Source organism: Corvus hawaiiensis, chromosome Z (assembly GCF_020740725.1).
Source record: "Corvus hawaiiensis isolate bCorHaw1 chromosome Z, bCorHaw1.pri.cur, whole genome shotgun sequence".
Classification (NCBI taxonomy): domain Eukaryota; kingdom Metazoa; phylum Chordata; class Aves; order Passeriformes; family Corvidae; genus Corvus; species Corvus hawaiiensis.
The window spans coordinates 47256952-47277055 of record NC_063255.1 but is presented as its reverse complement, the minus strand read 5'-3'; the positions used below and the strand labels follow the sequence as shown (position 1 = coordinate 47277055).

At 42.4% G+C, this 20104-nt stretch overlaps 2 protein-coding genes across 3 annotated transcripts in view; one reads left to right on the top strand and one right to left on the bottom strand.

Annotated features, from left to right (window-relative positions):
* SNX30 (sorting nexin family member 30) overlaps positions 1-20104 on the bottom strand; it is a 67885-nt gene that overhangs the window by 7026 nt on the left and 40755 nt on the right. Inside the window, exons 8-9 of one of the 2 annotated variants that reach the window (XM_048291138.1) lie at positions 14549-14701; positions 7438-12397 (exon numbers count right to left, since the gene is read on the bottom strand). The exons of the other annotated variant lie outside the window; for it this stretch is intronic. Of the exons in view, the coding sequence (XP_048147095.1) occupies positions 12338-12397; positions 14549-14701 (213 nt within the window). The 3' untranslated portion in view covers positions 7438-12337. Of the gene's footprint in view, positions 1-7437; positions 12398-14548; positions 14702-20104 lie in introns of those variants that run through there. 2 annotated transcript variants of the gene reach the window in all.
* Positions 299-11958, top strand: SLC46A2 (solute carrier family 46 member 2). Its single transcript, XM_048291137.1, has 4 exons — positions 299-1634; positions 3193-3276; positions 4899-5055; positions 6089-11958. The coding sequence occupies exons 1-4, from the start codon at positions 323-325 to the stop codon at positions 6144-6146; spliced, it is 1611 nt and encodes a 536-aa protein (XP_048147094.1). The 5' UTR covers positions 299-322; the 3' UTR covers positions 6147-11958.

The window sequence follows — 20104 nt, the reverse complement described above, 5'->3', positions numbered from 1 at the left end:
AAAATGAGGTGGCAGTAAGGGAAATTCACAAATTACCTGATAAAAAGGCACATAGCCATCCCCTGCCCCCACAACCACTCTTGAGAGTCCTGTGATACATTAAGTATACCAAAAGGAGAAAAAAACCCCAAAAAGTCAACAAACAAAAAACAAACCACCACCCCAAATTACAGCAATTACTTGACTGGGCATTTTCACTTCCTACTCTGTGAGAGAGAAATTCCCCAGGTCATCTGACCTCTGTTGAAACCACACCAGGAAGAGGAGCAGCAGCAGTCACCAAGTGCAGGGCGTTCTCTGGCTGTACAAAAGCCTCCCATGTATGAGCCAGAGCTCAGAGCAGCACAGGGATGTGCAGGTGTGTGTACACATAGCAAGGCGAGGTGCAAATATCTTCCCAGCCAGATCATCTCTTCCACAATTCTCCGATCCTGTGCAGCCTGGCAGACCTTTTATTTTTCCTTTTGCTGCTTGTTTCCAAACATGTCTCCAGAGCAGAGCTTCTGAGGAGCTGTTTCCTCACGTGCATCTCCCTGAAAGCAGCTCTCTCCAAGAAGACGTGGTGGCTAGCAGCATGGTGGGGATAGCAGCAATGAGGACGTGGATTGAACCAGTGGTCGCGGGTTCCCAAGTGGCCAGTGCCTTCTACGACACAGCACTGCTGCTTGTGGTGAAGAACTACTACAATCTGACCAACAGCACTGCTCCCTCCCATGCCGTGGAAGATGCTCAGCAGAAGGCTGTATCTAATTTTTATATCATCTACAACCTAGTTCTGGGCCTGAGCCCACTGGTGTCAGCCTATGGCTTGTCCAAGCTGGGGGACAGGATACATCGGAAGATCCCCATCTGCTTCCCTCTTCTTGGTTATATGGGCTCCAAAACTCTCCTGTTGCTCCTGATCTTGCTGGACTGGCCAGTGGAGGTGATGTATGGGGCTGCTGCCTTCAATGGGCTGACTGGAGGCTTCACCACACTTTGGGCAGGCATCATGGCTCTGGGATCCCTGGGGTCGTCTGAGAGCAAGAGGTCTCTGCGGCTCATCATTATTGAACTGGTGTACGGCCTCGCTGGCTTTCTGGGAAGCATGGCATCTGGCTACCTCTTTGTTGGCTTCAGTGACCGCTATCGAGAAGGCACCGTGCTGGTGTGCTGCAGCATTGCTTGCTATGCCTTCTGTCTCCTCTACAGCATTTTTGTCCTCACAGTCCCCAAGCCAGCAGCTTCCTGCCCAGCCAAAGCCAAGAGCGCAGAGGAGGTGGGTGGTCAGCTACCTGAAGCAGCAGCAGAAGGGAGTTCCCAACCGTCAGAGGGCAGCATCTCCACTCCAGTATCCCCCTCAAAACTCATCATCATCCTGCTGTTTGTGGCAGCAATCCTCTATGACCTTGCTGTGGTTGGCGCAATGAATGTGCTCCCACTGTTCTTGCTCAGGGAACCTTTAAGTTGGAATGCTGTGGAGATTGGCCATGGCAACGCTGCCGGGTACGTGATCTTCATTACCAGTTTCCTAGGGGTACTCATGTTCTCCAGATACTTGAGGGACATTACCATGATCATGATTGGAGTAGCATCGTTCAGTGCTGGCATCCTCATCATGGCCTTCGTGCAGTGGACGTTCCTGTTCTACACTGGTGAGTTGAACAGCCACTCACATGAGTAAATACACCCTGGGACAGGGGTGTTTCAACATCACTGGAAGAGCTTTTTGCTTTGCTTCATGACAAGTTTGCAAGCAGGGAGTTAGGCAGACCATCACATGGGCAATTTGCAGGAGAGCATTCTTATTACTCCTCTTTCCCCACATTTCCCTTTGTACTCTTAAGACTCAGCACTCTACAATATTCTGAGGAGGCATACACTCCTGCCAAGGATTAGTTTAAGGCCCACTGACTTGTAATTCATCAGCTGGTCACAGACCAGGTCTGAGCAGAAAGATGTTCACACTCAGGGGGACTGGGAATTGTTGCTGACTCCCTGTACTGGTAGGACCACATCACTGCATCAGTAGGAAGCACTTCCTTCACTTCTGAGGTAAGGCTTCAGGCCACAACAGAAACAAAATGGCAACGGCTTCCTATTAAGTGAACACCTTAAGATGTGATTTATTTTTGTCATATGAAGGCACTTATGGCTGCTGGGAAACTCAGTGAAACACTGGAGGTGTAAACTATCACAATAATGTAGTTTACAAATCCCACAGTGTACATAAATTACTAAGGGACAGGTAACAATAGATGGGGCAGCATCCCATGATAAAGGAAAGGCAAGTTTATTTTTGAGAGTTACCCTATGACAAAACACAGAAAACAAAACCCAGGAACTGCATTCATTGTGGCGGAGCTATCTCACAGAGTATTGTCTATTGCATGGCTTTAAGGTTTTGCTTCTGAAAGTGAGAAATAAATGGAGAAAAATGTCCTGAAGTGATTTTTCTGTCTGTCCCTACAGGGAATGGGAAATAGAAAATTAAATGAATTTGTTCTAAAGGGAAAAATGATAGGATATTGTATTTGTGTACTAAGCCAAACACTGAGTAAAAATTTTAAGAGATTTTGTTTGTTTAGGCAATCAAGCTGGGGAATAAAAGATAAAAAAATAAAGTTGCTTACTAATTAGGCTCATCTTGAACAAGAAGACATGCTGCTATGCAGTGTGTAGGATGCTTATTCCCTGAATTGCAGATGCACATTGGTACACCAGACATGGACCAGGTCTTCACTGAGGTTGGTTCTGCTGACAGGAAAGTAATTCCAGCTCCCTATAAATTTTCACAGTAGAGACAGGCTAGAATACTGCAAGACAGAAGCACCAAGATACAAGATAGATGTAGCGTTATAAAGGTACTGTTCCTGTCAAGACTGTGTAGCACAGGGGGCTTTCTCTGCATGTTACCACTTAAACCATCATCCTCACTACCTCAAAGGAGAGTGAGGAACCCATCTATGCTGGGATGTCTGGCTGAGAACAAGAGACCATGTCTAGTTTGGGCACAGTATCTCTGCTAATGGGAGCAATAGGTGGCTTATCTGCCTTGGATGAAGTGAAACCTACCTCTTTTTAGCACTCAGCGGATGAGAAGAGGTGAAGCAAGGTGCCTGCCCAAGCCAGAGGCATGTAATCTTCAAAAGCAGTGGTTGTGTTGGGTGACAAAGAGGTACTGGTGATAACTCAAAATTCATTGCATTACAGCACGGGCAGTGATGCTCTTTGCCCTCATCCCTTTACCAACCATCAGGTCCATGTTGTCCAAGCATGTTGAAGGATCATCCTATGGTGAGTATTTTGGTTACCTTACCAATCAAAACCCCCTGAAATCCCTTTATTCTGCTTAGAGTACAAAGAGAAGGGTAAGTTATTGCTGCAATCTGTGCTTTGTGTAATAATACCAGAACACATGATACCACAAACAGGAAGGGAGAAGCAGAGAAACTGGCTGGACTAGATTCTCACATCCAATCTTCTCGTCCTTGGTTGCATCATCATTTATCCACAGAATTTTCAGCACATACTTCAAAAGATTACAATCCGTGCATAGTTCAAAGGCAGGGAAAATAGCTGAGGTGCTGCTTAAAAACACAGTACTGCAGGGAGAACCAAGAAAAGCAGGACATTGAGTTGAAGCAGTGTGATAGACACACCATTTTATATCTGGTTTCTTTTACTTTCAGTTTTGGGAAGGATGGATTTTTTCATCTTTTTTTCAGTTATGCTCTCTAAACATTTCTTCAAGTTCTTGGCAGTTTGTTCCTGACAGACCTGATTTAACTACAAGTAATAACCTTTATATAAAAATTGACCCTTCTTGGAACAGCAGCAGGAATTCTTTTCCATTAATATATGTATTACAAATTAATAAAATGTATTTTACAACAGCATATTGAAGCCTACTATTTTTACCCCAATGAGCTAGATTTAGACACAAGAGACAGGACTGGCCATTCATTCAAACAGCACCACAGGCCCACAACTGCTCATACCTCCTCCAGACATGTTCCCTCAGCCATCCTTCACATCCTTCTCCTTTCTGCCATATGAACATGAGACTGCACTGTCACCAGTTAATTCCTATTTCTTGTGCTCCGTCAACATCCACCACAGCAAAATCATCTACCTGCCACAAGCAGCACAGCTCACAACCCAAATTAATCACTAGAAATCAAACATTTTTAACCTCCCCCTTGAGCCATACGGGCTGCACGTGACAACAGCATCAGTCCAGACCTCGAGTAGGACCCTGCAGCAGAGCAGCCCTTGCCTTCTGGTGGCAGTCTCATCTCCTTAGCTGGTAGCTGCTGGTGCTGAGTGGCTGCAGAAGGCTGCCTGGGCAGCAGGCTCAGCACACAGCCCTGACCTTGCCCCCTGTCTGCATGTCCCAGCAGGGCTGGGTTACTTCCCCTTCACTCATATATCATGACAGAAACCCTCCAGTAAAGAGTGGTTTCAACTAGAATTCAGTTTCTACCATTCTTCCACATGAAACATCATACAAATGACACACACATCCCTATTTCAGGCATTATTATAATTTTAACCCTGTGAACCACTTTTCTGGCCTAGGCCAGAAGCAGACCCTGACTAAAATTTCTCCTGTCCTGAAGATGTTAGTCTAGACTAGTCTTCTACCTCCTAGGAGAAGGAACACTTACTGACCAGTTTATTGCCGCTCTTCCAAGCAGCTACCTGTATATGTAGACTGTTTAGGCAGACAGTTTTCCAGTTGGATCTTTTGTCCCACGTCTAAAAGAAGGAAAAATAATTTAATTGTGGTCTACAAACTCACGCCATCTGGTGTCAGTGAAGCAATGACTACACAGGTGTGATCCTGGATTTGTCAGGGACATACCACAGCTGGTTTTTTAATCCCCAGAGTAACAAACTATGTTCTTGTCTTACAGGTAAGGTGTTTGTCCTGCTGCAGCTGTCTTTAGTCACCACGGGAGTAGTGACATCTACAGTCTACAACAAGATCTATCAAAACACACTGGACTGGTACAGCGGCTTCTGCTTCATTTTGTCTTTCCTGGTTGGCTGCCTGACTTTCCTACCTTTAAGGTAAGAAACAGGAAAGATTTTGTTCAAAAGGACATGTATTTTCTCCATGCTTCCTGATTCCAGGTCTAAAATATATAATACAGATAGGAAAAAAATTTAAAAAGAAAACAACAACACCCCTCCCCAACTGAATTAAAAAAAAAAAAAGGAAGAAACAAACTTGCAGAAATGAGTTGACAAATATCAAGGAGATTCAAAGAATGAAAACTGCAATGTCTAGTAAGTGGGGTTTTTAAATCTTATTTTTGTTTAATGTAGCACAAATTGCTGCAGGAAGAGTATTTGGCAGTTTAACAGCTAATAATGCCAGGAGACAAAGCATTCACACATATACAAGTGTTTGATACTGTGAAAGTAATAATAAGTAGAATGAAGGAATAACCCTACACAAAGTGTTTTTTAAAAATTCCATTGTGTTACTTACCCATTATGACAGAAAAGAATAATCTGAGTCTCTCTCAAATGTTTCAAAGAGAAACCATTACCACGGTGAAGGAAATGGTTACTTTTTCCAGTCCACTGAATTTGCCCAACAGTACTACTACTGAGAGTGACTGAGAGGTACAATTTCAAGAACAAATTTTAAGCACAAAACCAGCTTAATTTGAAGGGAGAAAGCTGGAACAACCTCTCCGTCTACTTTTACACCTTGTCCATTAGAAGTCTGCTTCATAGTCATCATTCCCGACTGTGCTTTCTGCCTCAAATCTTCCAGACACAAAAGACTTGTTTCTTATGCACAACCCTCTGTTTAACAGGGGTCACTGCTAGGTATTCAAATGCTTTTTAATACAGGCTCCAAATAGAAGTACCATTATCAGCACAAACAGGTGTTATTAAAGTCTGAAGGATGACAAATGGTGCCAGTGTCATTGCTTGTACACAAAAGAGGCTGTCAGATCATTGAGAGGAATCCCAATAGCACTCAGCCAGCTCCAGACACCCCGACAAAGTTTAAGATACAGATGTGGACTGCAGTTTGAGAAGGTAGTTTGCTAACTCTTATTATCTGCATTTGTATTGTTCTTCACAGCTTTGTGGCCATCAAACAACGGTCAACCACTGGGTCCCTGGAGATTCTGACTGAGTAACAGAGGCATCTTTTGGTGATCATTAGTCCCTACAGTAGTTACCAACACTACAGGCTGCATAGCATTTGTATTTCCACTTCACAGCATGCCACAACCTCTCAGCCACTCAGCTCGCCCAGGAAGAGACATCTGCCTTGTTATTTCTGCAGCACCTCATCTTGCAGAGTATCTGCACATCAGAAGTCCTCAGAGCATTCTGCTTTTTGCTAGGCTGGTTAGTAATACCAGAGAGGGACAAGAATACAGGCTAGAAATGAAAACGGCATTTCTAGACACATCGTTCAGAGTGGAAGAGGAAAGCAGAGGATTGGTTTTCCATTAGTTCCTTCTTGTCTGTTCATTCAGAAATCTCAGGGCAGTTCTGTGACTTTGGCTGATGAAACGGGGCTGCAAGCCATATGCCATGTGCACAGGGCCATCAGCAGGACACACTGGCTCGCCACCTGCTACAGAAGATGTTATCAGCCCAGCCAATTAATGTTACGTAAAAGAAAACAGAAAAATACCACTGTAAAAATATGTAAGATAAACAGAATTTTAGTAATCCCTACAATAAAACACCCCTGAACAGATGTTCATGACCCTGACTTTTGGGAAATTGTCCCCACTGTCCCTGGACAGTGCTTCAACAGAGCTCATGTGAGGACTAAGACTCAAGAGCTAATGCTGGTGTTTCGGCTCACACCACCACGATGTGCTGCTCTTGTAACAGGTTAAGAACAGGTAAGTGCAGCACACAGTTCCTACAGGCTTTTTGGAGGTGTAAGGACACTGATACCATGTAATAGTCACCATGTTACCTCAGCTTTAATCTGGGTTGGAAAGGAAGCTCATACAATACAGCAACTAGCATGAGATGGTATCACATAAATCCAAACGTGAGTCAAAAGTCTGGCATGTCTCACAAGGATGTGTCTTCTTACATGCTAATTGAGCTAAGAACGATTAAGGCTACCAAGGTCCTAGACTAAGTAAAGGGAAGTTAAAAGCCCTTAAATAACTGAAATAATCTGGAGGTAAATCAGGCAGCTTCAGTTCAAGCCAGGGGTATAGCAAGCAGAAGTTGGTTCATCACTACACAATGCCTTGCTCAGAGAAAGTTGCTGCCACCCTCCCCCACATACAGACACAATCTTTCCTCAGCTCCATCACTTTCAGTACCAGAAGTAATGCAGCAACAAGTCAGATGACTTCTAGTTACATCAACCATGGAATGAGATTTCAGGGGAAGGGTATTTCTGCAGTAAGATAGTGAGCTGCTCAGCAAAATAAGCACACGTAATTTCAACAGTGAAGATTGCAAAAAAATGAAACTTTATTCTAAGTAAAGGAGTCATCTTTAAATACATTTATTGGTCCATTCCATTAAATTAATTGAGGTAAACAAATGGCACATTTTTTAAAAATGTACACACTAATAGAGAATTACAAACAGTTTTACCTCAAAGTATTTTTCTCCATCAATACTAGTTCCATAGTAAACAATGCACAAAGTATAGTTATAAGGATATATGAAAGGGTATAGAAACATGCCAGCACCAGAAGGCAAGACAGCATTTCCTAGCCTGCGAGTCTGAACAAGAGCATATTTGGCCAAGTACAGGAAACAAAAGCCTCCTTCCCATTTTTACATAGTTTACTAGCTAATTCATACAGAGATAAGTCTTTTCACAGCTTTCATTTTGTATTTTAATGGTATGAACAGTGACTCTGGTTCTGGTGAGTGGGTTTATAGAGTGAAAGCAGAGGAGTCTGGACAAGGAACCAGCACCGTTTTGGTCCCCGTCACCGATACCTTCACCACAGTGTGTGAGGCTCACAGCCAGCTTGCCTTCACCTGCATGGCCCAACTCTCCAGACCTTAGGGAGGGACAGAGGGATGCAGGCACAGAGAAGCGAGAACAAGGACTGTGCTTCTTTATTTTTGTGTACTATAGACAAAAGCCCTTTGGCTCTTATTGTAAGATTGGCCTTCAGCAATCTGTCTCCTTGTGCAGTGGGAATGTTGCACTGACCATAACCCTGCAGCTTGATCTGAATGTATGGATACATATCCCAGCAGCAGGGTTAAGGAAATGGTTTAGCTCCAAAGCATAGAACACCAAGACCTTCAAAGTAGTCTAGGACAGTGACTAGCTGTTATTGTTTTAGCATGCCATTTACAAAAGGGTGATCTACTTACACCTCTTTGGATAGTTCATTATTTTCTGCACATTTACTGTGCTCTAGGCATGCAACCTTAAAACTTGTCCAGTTCATTACTACATACTTGTACAAGTCAGATACTTCAGCAAGACTTCCAAGTGCTAAGCACAGAATTAAGCACTGCCATTTTAGTTTGTAAATTGGTTCAACAGCACTCCCAAAAGGTTTTAAATGCCACATTCAGTCTGCCTGAAGGCAAGTTTATTCCTGTGATCCCCAGTTTTACTTCACAAGAGGAAAAAAAAAAAAATCCAACAAGTAGTTGCAACTTGCCTATCTTAAAAAAATTAGTCCTCATTTTCCCTATGTATTAGTTGTTGTAGTAGAAGTTAATGCACCCAAGGAAAGAATGTTCTACCTCCAGAATTTGACAGAACATCTCATCTAATGTGCTTGTATAGTCTACACAATTTTGTTCAGTGGTTATCAGGACAAGGATTTTCAACAGTCTGCAACAATAATCATAACTATATCCAGTTAAATTGTGCAAGTTTTAACAAAAGTATGGCTCCTGTTAAAATACAGAACAGTCCCCTGCTGATCTGTGAGAGAATTCTTTTGTACCCTGGCATCTGCAGGACTGACACCTGAAGCAATATGAACAGGCTAAGCACAGCCACTGCTTCAAGGCTACTGCACAGTACCTCCACACAACTGTCTCTGCCACTCATGTTTTGTTTCTATCACTAATTCCACTACTTTATCTTTAGCATAAGTTTTAGTGCAACAAAAATCCAAGTAGAATTCAGTGAAGAATCATACTTTATTCTTTGATACAACTCACATGGGAACTGTTTGTGTCTTTAGGGCTACACATATTACCTTTTCATTTTTCAATGTATACCTGAAAAAGCCATGATGTTTTATTGCAAGATTTAGAACCTGGTAAAGGTATACAGGAACCTGTATAATGCATGGTCCATTACTGAGCATAGAAACAAGATCTCAGTGCTTCCTTTATTGTCCTGGTGCCACTTAAGAGAAGAAACAAACACCACAGAAACTATACAGAGGTAACTGGGCAGCAGTGAATTATGCATCCTCTGAGAGGGACTTTGCCCTGGCTATGGATTATGAGGAAAACTGGGCTGATTTAAGGACGGCTGAAGGAAGCACACGTTAAACAGACTCATAGAAAGGGTGCCAACTACTTTTGGTGTCATTTTGGTGCACATGCAGAGAGTCATCTTAAGTGACTTAACACTTAACAAGTTACTCAAAGATGAAGCTCCTGCACTATTCCTGCTTCCCTTTACCAACACCTTCTATTTCTCTCATGGAAGTCTGGACCCTCCAAAGTAAAGACTTTTATTCTGTAAGGATTACAGGATAACATGTTAAGAGTTTCACTCTCAGTTCAGGACTCCACCTCCTGCTAACAGCAGTTGTATATGATACAAGTGTCACTCTCCACATCTTACAGGAATTTCCTGCAACTTTTGTAGTTCTCCTGACTGGCATGGCTGCCCCAAATGTCCCCACACCTCACCCACAGCTTCTCCTTCAGTTACCTAGTGATTTACAACACCTCTTCATAAGACCACTCCACTGCCCATAGAAGCTCAGACCCACCATTGCACACCCTTATTACACTGCAGCAATTCTTGCAGAGGACTTCTCTTTTGAATGTCAAGTTTTACTTCCCTTGTATGAGTTTAAGAGGTTTTGGTCCAGACCACATAAGAAATCCCAATCTTCAACAGCTCCATGTTGATTTCAACAGTTACATGTTGATTTGAACTTCATTTGGTACTCTCCACTGTCCATTATGCTTCTCATGAACAGCTGTGATGTTAATTGCTAAATTCTCCAGAAGCAACACCCACTTCAGTTTGACATAAAGCAAAGCAGGAAGAGGACCTTAGTGCTGTAAGGCATCAGATTAAATCATCTGTAGGAGAAAACCACCACCCTTCCTACTCATCTTTTGCCGTTTATTTTAATAAGATGGTGGGAAGGCTGACTAAATATTAGTTCAAATTATATTTTGCTTGAGTCCCAGTGATGCTGTAGAGTCAACTACAAAATTCCATTTACTCCACATGAACTAATTCAAAAAGCACGTTGATATTTCTTTGCGGAAAACGGGGAAGACTGTAACCCTGAAGGCCAGACTGTTAGCTAGTACACAAGTGCTTATTCTAGATTGCTTCAAGATTATCCTCTTAAGTACTTCCCCTGAACAAGAGGAGTCTGTGATTCTGAACCTAACAGCAACTTAAACCAGAGTTCTCATTTACACCAAAAAGTGCATATTGACAAACTGACCTTAAAACAGGAAACATAGTTTGTTTAGTACCATGGAGCTGTCAGTGAAGGCTGAGTCAAGAAGAACTTCTTAGGATGTTTTATATTTTACTTTTTCATGCAGAGAGCACCATCTCATTAGCCTGACAGCTACCACAGTGCTGCAATAACTCATCTTGAGGGTTCCATAAAGCCACCAGGGTGAGAAGGGTGGCTGCAGGTTCAGTTGGTGTTTATGAAGGAATAAATTCCAAATCAGACTAGTACCTGGTAGGTTGCCACAGGAGAACAGAGAAGTTGCACAAAGTCAATCACTGCTCACATTCTTTGCAAGAATGTTGCCAGAGAACAAGTAATCACTCAAATTTAGCAGTAAGCACAGTTATTTATTGCCCTAAATCCCAGTATTACAGTCATATGAGCTCTGACCCCCCTCACTTAGGATGGTTAAATCACATCAGCATTCCTAAGGCCATTAACACCAAGTAGGCATTTACTTGGGGTTGGACTGCAAGAGAAAGGACAAAAAAGTACTTGCAGAAGCAGCTACAATTCTAAAGGCCAACAGAAACTACTAAGAAAATAGATCTATACCAAAAGTAGTCCTAAAAGATTTGCCGTGTGGTTCAGCAGAGACAGATTTGAACACTATGTGTACCTCATAGGGTACCCATCTATCCCCCACCAAACCATTTAAGGCAGCTTTCACACACTGATGCTTGGTGGAAGGAAGCATTTACACCTTTTGGCTTCTGGCTGCTGCAAAGAAAGCGTGAGGAGAGAAAGCAGAGTTCTACTTTTACTACAGCAGGCATCTTAGGTGACCAAGCCTAAAGTAGCTCTAGTAAAACCCATATTCAAAGCATGGTGCAAGAGACCTCCACCACGCAACTTCCGGAGCTAGCTTTGGGAAAATTAAAGACTCATACTTCCTCCCCCATTCCCACAACCCTTGAAAGGCCGCTGTCCAACTCATTCCCACAGCTAGGCTGGTTTTGATCCCCAAGTCAGTCACAAGTACACTTCAGTCAACTGACATTATTTCATAATCACCAAGGTAAACAAAGATACTCAGTATGAACCAACAGCATGCCACACTCACAAAAACCACAGTTCATGCTTGCATCACCGCCTATCTGTGGCTGGTGTTGGTATGGTCTGTCTAGAACCAGCCCGACTCCCAGATGGAAAAGTCTCCAGAGACCATTTCATCCAGAGGGAGCACATGGGCAGTAGCAAAACAGAAAATATTCTTTTGCAGCCTTTTCCTGTCCATTCCAAAAAAAAAAAAAAAAGGGACAAGGATTGGTTAGGGAGTACTGTATCATAGAAATAATTATTGGGGGGTATTTTTAAGCAACAAAACAGAATGGTAATAAAGATGTCATTTGGCACCTTGCAGTAGAGTTTTATTTTCATCTTTTTAGTGTTCCACTCATTAGTTCCTTCCAGACTAGAGAGGTAAATTTTATCAAGATCCCCATGCACTTTCACTATGAACCCCAATCACTCCACAGGATAAAGAAGGAACCATTCAAGATAACTCAAAAAGATGAAACATACCCCAGTTTAAACACAAAAATTGAGGAAAAAAAAATCAAATAGGCTGGAACAGATACTCTGAAAAACTAAGTGCAGCTGTCATTTCAGTTAACTTAACAAAAAGAGTTCTCCATACAGTTCCAGTATGACTAGTGGTACTGAACATAGAAGTGCTAGACTGTCCATGAAGGTACTTCTTATTTGGTCTCTGGCTTGTCTTGCAGTAGTGGTATAATTGACTCCCACGCCGTAAGGCACTGAAGAAAGAAAGAAAGATTGATTTAAAAAATTGATTTTATATCGGTTCATGAAACTTCTGACCAACCCTTCTAGACCAATAGCATACAAGTAGAAGAAAAGTTATGTGGGTCTTTACAGATGATTACAGAAGGGGGAAAAAAACCCAGGATCTCAAACAGCAAGTAAGTGTTAGAATAGCTGCACCTTCCAAACAAATTCAACAAATTCAAGTTTTCCAAAGTCACCAGCTGGCCCAAGCCATTAAAAGTCATCAGAACACCCAGGATTTCCAAATACTAACCTGGATTTTTCTAAACTGAAGAATACCACAGCTTTCAGCTAGGCAGACAACCTGTTTTGAGTAGAAATTTACATCTTTGTGGTGTGACTGTGGGTGAACACTGATTTGGACAAAATGGCAGCTATTACAGACTATCTCCAGCAAACGTATTTGAGAGAAAACATGCCTTTAGGGAAGTTAGTTTTGAGACACAGTGTATTCCAGTACAACTCTGGGACTTGACTCCAGAAAAACTGGTAGTGCCTGATATAGTAAACTGTAAGTGGAGTGTAGCTTCTGGGTTATTAGAAATCCACCCTGGGCTTTGGAGTCATTTTCCTGGACACATACACTTACTACTACAGTACTTGCACTGTGTCTTTCAAACACATAGAGCCCAGAAGTAAAAACTGGGCAAATAAAGACTGTGGAATCCAAATTATTAAATGCTGAAAATGGGCAAACTCATCAGCAGCTCTTATATCAACAAGTCACTGTTGACAGACGTCTTCCTTCTAACTTTGCTGACTGTACTGCAGATAAATAGAGTACTTCTAGGTGTGTACCCTGAAGTGACTGGACACTTTCTTACCAAAAAGCTTCCTTGTTAAAAGCAAAACTAACGTACAGTGTACAGATCTAACTATCAATTGCAGAGGCACTGCTGGATGTTCAGTGGAGTCTCTAACATCCCCCTCCACAGCAGCCTTAGAAGAGAGACCAGGATGAAGGAAGTTCTGTGTGAGTAGTTATGAACAAGACAGACATTGGAAGGGGAAAGGGTACTGCATACTAATATTACACAGAGAGGTAACCTAGCACAGGAAACAGCTTATAAAGTAGATGTAGAAAAATGAACAGACAAGATAAGTATGTTTACGAGGCTGTGCATAAGCATAGTAGTTCTAGTAGTGTTTAATATTTAATATACCTAAATGGGGCTTATGAGACAGCTGAAGGAGGACTTTTTATAAGGGCTTGTGGTGATAAGACAAGGGACAATTGCTTTAAACTAGAAGAGGGCAGGTTTAGATTAGATAATTAGGAAGGAATTCTTTACTATTAGGATGAGGAAACACTGGAATAGCTTGCCCAGAGAAGCTGTGGAAGCTCCATCTCTGGAAGTGTTTTAGGTTCATGCTGGATGGGGCTCTGAACCACCTACTCTAGTGAAAGGCATCCCTGCCTCTGGCAGGAGGCTGAAACTTAGATGACTTCCAAGGTCCCTTCCAAACCATTCTGTGATCCTATGGTATCAACCACCTCATTGGGCTGCACTTCTCTAGCACGATGGAAAACTAGACTGGAAGCATATGCAGTTAAATGTCAAGGTCCTTTTAATTAAAAATAAAAAAATCTGACACCAAACCTCAGGTACACATGCACCAACTGAAAGAGGGCAGAGGCTAGGTATTTTCAGGACTAGTACACAAGGGACAGAACTATGCACAAAGGGACAGAGATCAGAGTAATTTATATGTAACAGGTGTAATCTATATATGAGTCCATGGACTTGCATTAACTCACATAGTTTGATTCAGAAAAGGCAGAATCAAGAGATTTTTCTACTCTGGTAAGTTTACTAAAATACGCAATTCTGGGGTTTTTTTCACCACCACTGCTGCTGCTCGGTAATTTGTTCAATTCAAGAGTGCAAAACAGACAAGCATACATGATAAAATGCTGTTAGAGTGTTTGCAAAAGTCCACTAGTCTCACAGAGATCACTTGAGCATGACTTGCAACTCATCAGTTGTTGACAAAGAGCAGCTTTAGATGTCTAATATTCTTGTCTTCAAGACAGTGTGAAGATTTCCTGAAGAATTATCACCACTTCAGAGGAAAACAAACTACTTTACTCCTACCAGTGTTCCAACAGTGACACATACCTTCTCGTAGTACTGGATGTTTTTATCTGCCATGCCCATGAGTAGCTGCCTAAAGTCTTGTCTTTTGTTGTTCTGCCATCTCTCCATATCTGCTTTCAGGTCAGCATTGAAACATTCTACTCGGTCTTGACATTTCTCAACATCTGTGGGTACCTGCAGCAAAAGAAATGAAGATTAAAACTGTCACTAAGAGTGCTAGATTGCTGAATTAGCTCAAACCTTACTGAGCAAAATTACAGAAGACAGGGTTAAGTTCACAAGCCAATAGTTATCCTGAATCAACTCACCTATGGTTGCAGGGAAAAAGCCACAGTTCTGAACTAGAGAGGATATGAGATTGCTTCATTTGCTCTTTGCTGTTTGAGGTGGTGAATGCTTGTGCTTGTCCATCTCCATGCCTGATATAGAGGCAGATGGAGGAAGCATTTGCTAAAGGCACAGGAAAACCATTTGGTGTAAGTGCTGGTACTGAGGCTCAGTTCCTAGTGCTCAAACTGAGCAGCTTTGCTCCACAGCAAACTTTCCTCCTTCCCATTTACAGCTGCAGTAGGAATTTCCTGATTTACACCAGCATGTACATAACAACAAACATTTAGGTTTATCAAAAAAGCTGAATAAGAGATCTCAGTATTGATAGCTGCAGAATAAAATTTCTAAATCCTCAGTTTCCAGCTTCCACTTTGAACCTTACAGGCCTCCTGAACAAAATTTAACTGCAGAGCACTTGTGATCATCACTATGGGATGGGCTCATGAACCTTTAGGCTCAACACTGGACACATTACCATGTAAAAGCAATGAATGACATCTTGAAGGACAGCCCACTGAGCAAGCTGAGGTAGAGATTTAAATGGATTTTTGACAGTAGTCACTGGCTCAAGGTACATACACTTTAGACCAACTAAGTTGGTGTTCTTTGTTTATGTTTTAACTAATATAATGTATACTACCAAGCAGATACAGGAATAATTTACAAGTGTTTCCTCAAGCAGGAAAGCCAAACTCCTTTCTCTCCCTTCTCATTGCTGCATGGTCCACACACAGGAATCCTGTAAGGACACGTAGACTAAGCCCACGACCTCAGAAGAGGAAACTCCTGAATCCCGGTACCAAAGCAAGAAGTGAACTTTTGCTCTGGAAGCTGTGACCTGCACAAAGGCAAAATGCAGAATGAAGAACATTTGAAGAACTTTGTGGTGGCTCCCCTCGTATTTGATTTCAGTAAATTGAACATGTGGCACCAACAGCCGTCCTTAAATCAGCCCAGTTTTCCTCATAATCCATAGCCAGGGCAAAGTCCCTCTCAGAGGATGCATAATTCACTGCTGCCCAGTTACCTCTGTATAGTTTCTGTGGTGTTTGTTTCTTCTCTTAAGTGGCACCAGGACAATAAAGGAAGCACTGAGATCTTGTTTCTATGCTCAGTAATGGACCATGCATTATACAGGTTCCTGTATACCTTTACCAGGTTCTAAATCTTGCAATAAACATAGGTGTTAAAACATCATGGCTTTTTCAGGTATACATTGAAAAATGAAAAGGTAATATGTGTAGCCCTAAAGACACAAACAGTTCCCATGTGAGCTGTATCGAAGAATTCCATTTCTCTCTGAGGGGCATGAAAGAAGGCAGAGGATGAACAGACTAGATAAGAAGCTTTCCACGGACAGCTACAGGAAGTTAGATGTGTGCTCCTATCTTGCAGTTCGGCAAGGTACTCAATTTAGGCAGAAACACACCAACTGTGTTTCTTGTCCAGGACCTGGATTAGGGCTGATCACTGAAGTATTACTCAGAGAAGGTCTTACATCTGTTCTCCAATATACCAACCTGTTCGAGATGCAGGAGCTCTTCATACTCATGGGTTTTGAGTTCCCCTTTATTCACACAACTGAATTTACACTACAGGCAGCTTGGAGGTTCAGTAGATACTCTTTTCCCCTACTATGTCTGAGCACTGTACTTACAGCTACAGAATTCACTCTGCTACAACTCCAGATGAAGTTCCCTCATAGGCTTCAGACAAGAACGACCAAGACAGTGACTGGAAGGTTTAGGGGATGCTCCCCTCTAGGCATGTATGCCTTGCATCAGAAGTACTCTGCTACCTTAATGGGAAAGGCTAGGCTATCAAGAGAAATATTTATGAAGTCTGGAAGCAAAACCATGTAAGATTTCCAAATCCAATTAACTTAGCTTCTAAGCACTCATCAGCTTCCTGCTTCTTCTGCCAGGATCTGAAACCACAAGGAAGCTATACAAAAATCTGTTCTTTCTCACAGCAAGTTCTCTGGCTGGTCAGGCTGAGAGGGCGGTATGAGTTTAGAGTTACAGGGATAACTCAGTGATCAGCAGATGCATCACATGTGCTCTCATTAAGGAACAACAACAACTAACTCCAACTACGTCTCCAGAGGCATCATGAAAGCTGTATCTGCACATGCTGCAGTACTATTTAGAAGTGCAAATGCCTTTCCTTACAAAACTGCAGCTTCCTACAACGTAATTTACAACTGTCATAGGTTAGCAAGCATAGTCCCGGAAGGGATGTCCTTGCTAAAGGGTGCTTACAGCTTCCTCTGGGACCTGATAGAACCTATCAGCAGCCAGTTTGAATATGGACAATTCTCTAAGCCACTTAAAGTTGTGACCGCCTCTGTGATCCACATTTAAGAATAGACAAACACCCCCTCCAAGCTCTCTCTCGTTTCCGGTGCTGGGACAGGTGGCTGCGGGCCCTGCTTGGGCCAGGCCGGGCCGGGCCACGGCCATCCTGGAGCCGATGGACCTGTTCCAGCCGTGGAACCCCCCCCACTGCCTTGCTGTGGGCAGCCGGAGCGGCTCGGCTCTCCCCCCTCTCCACTGCAATGAGAAAAATTCAACATTCCAGCTGCAAAGCTGCAAGGCCGAGGTGAGATTAACCCTTTTATTGCCGTGAAGAGCTGAAAACCCTAGGGAAGAGAGAGAAGATGCTTAAAGCTGAAATTCTGTTGTGAAACTATGATATATCAGAGTATCCTGTTGTAATTCCATGAAGATCTGGGGAGTGGAGTGTTCAACTTGTGAGCAAAAGCACCTGCACTGAGATAGGCAGATGCTGACGCAGCTGTAATTTCATGAGAAGTTTGGACAGGGAGAGATGGACCAGATGAGGACTTTTGCTCCAAACGGGAAAGGAGAAACCTCAGTTCCTAGAGATGAACCAGATGAGGACTTTTGCTCCAAATAGGAAAGGAGAAAACCTCAGTCCTAGAGATGCTCCCAGAGATAGTCCTAACGATGCAGATGAAGAAGACCCTTTGCTCCCAGGGAAGGAGAAGGGCCTCTGTTTTTTGTTTCTGAACGGCTCAACCTTAAAATTGTACCCCAAAAAACTTCAAGAGTGGACCCTCGAAAGCAGTTGCGGGAAAAGCTGCAAGTCGGGGGAAGGGACTCACACGCAGGCAGAGAGACTCCTCTTCCTAAATGGACTGAACAATATTTGGAAGTGGGTGGCTGTCTCGTTGTGATAATGTTTTCATAGCATGAGCAAGAAGAGACTTCTCTTTCTAAATGGACTGAACAAGGTTATTATGGCAGTGGTAAACAGACTGAACATCTTAAGGGTTGTCTTTTTACATTGTCAGTGGGAGAAGGGAGGAAGGTGGGGGGAGGAGGAGAGTTCTGAAGGTGGTATAATTCTTTTTTTCCTTCTTTTAGGTCTGTTAATAAATTTCTTTATATTCTTTCAAGTTTGGTGCCTGCTTTGCGTTTCTCCTAATTCTTATCTCACAGAAGATAAACAGTAATGAGTATTTTGGGCCAAACCACTACAACAACTCAGTAGTTAAGACAAAATTTTAAGTTAATTAACAGCTTTTAAGCACTTTATATCAGTGCAAAGTCAATGCAAAGAGGTATTACGTGTTTATCATCAAATTTGGGCCTAAGTTGAAACATCTATGCTGATGCTTTTATCTGCTTTTACAAGTGGAGATGCTAAATATTAGCTAGCAACTAAGAACCAGGAAGAAAGTAGATTGGATTTGGGGGGAAGTTGCTACTTCCTTACTGGTATCTGCTCTCAGCTACCTTATAGCTTAAAAGCCCCTCAAGCCACAAAACCAAAGTGACAACTGGTTCAAACTCTAACACACTCTTAAACGGCCCCGGACTATTTTAATGAGTCACTTTCAACTGATAAGAGATGTATATGCAAGCAAGAACTGAGCATAAAATTGTATATATATGGTAAGAAGTTCTGCATGTACATTTAATCCTTTTCATGCTGATTCTGTTCCCTTAAAAAGCTAAGCTTGCCTAACATCTGTAATTTAGTGTGGTCAATTACAGATGGTGTGTCCACTTTAAAACTCCTCTATATCATCGTTACCAAGTAATAAATGGTCCCAAAGCAGAAAAAATCCAGCATTAATTAGACAACTAGTCTTTGCATATGATACTTCTACCTTCCTAGTTCTTGGGAAACAGTTATCTGTTACGAGGCTTTTTTTTTCCCTATAAATATATATGGCCACCTTCTACTTCAAGTTCTGCACTGCCATGTTTACTGTTCCCATAGATCACCACACTTCAAAGCCTTGAGGAAGAGAGAATAAAACAGGTCATCAGAAGCCAACTTCATCTCACCAAAATGAAACCACACCCTCAGTGTGCTGGTTGGATTATTGCAAAATCAGCTCCAGCATGGGTCAGAAATGGGTGAGAGGCATTTCACCACTGCACTCGTTAGAAACTGAAAGGCTGCAGACTCCACATGAACACCATGCTGCTATTGGTAAACACCACCCACATTACTTTTGTGTAAGCTTCAGCACTCTGAGCAGTACCTGCTGACAGACAGTCACAGTAGCCCTACAAGCATTCTGCATTCATAGGCCTGAGCTCTAAGCAGATGATCTCACTGCCAGAACAATCTAATGGCCTGGTGAGCTCTGTGATCCCAGGCTGGGTATGTGCACAGGAGGCCCAGAATGCCCTCCAGTGAGAGATCAAGTAGTGCTAGGCCTTCCTTTCATGATCTAAACATAGGCCTTTGTTCTCTTAAGGTTTTGTTTGGGGTCTTTTTACATAATTTCTACCAAATCAGTAAATACGCCACAAGGCACACAAATGCCATCCCACAACTGCAGCACATGACCCTCTGCCTGCTTTTAGCTTCCTGCAAGTCATAGTTGGGAGACCTCAATGAATGTAAGATATGCTGCTAGGCACAGCTCTGAGGTATCAGCTCCAGCTGGAAAGGTTCTGAAAACCCCAGAGATAGTATTTTGTGAACATGCAAGGAGTTCAATACAGTTTGTTCAACTTCATCTTGTAAATGACACAAACTAGTTTTGTTACAAAAAGGTACAAGGAGTTGCCAAAAAATATGCTTATACTCTGGCGAGGAGATGTAAGTATTCAAAAAATTTGCAAGATTTAAATGCTATACTTTACACAATAATCCCACTGAAATATGAGATCCAAAGGCCTTTTAACAGGTGAGAGATCAGCAAAATTCATCAGTTTCACTGCATCAAGATCTTGGTAAAGTCAAATGCCTAAAAACCTCAAC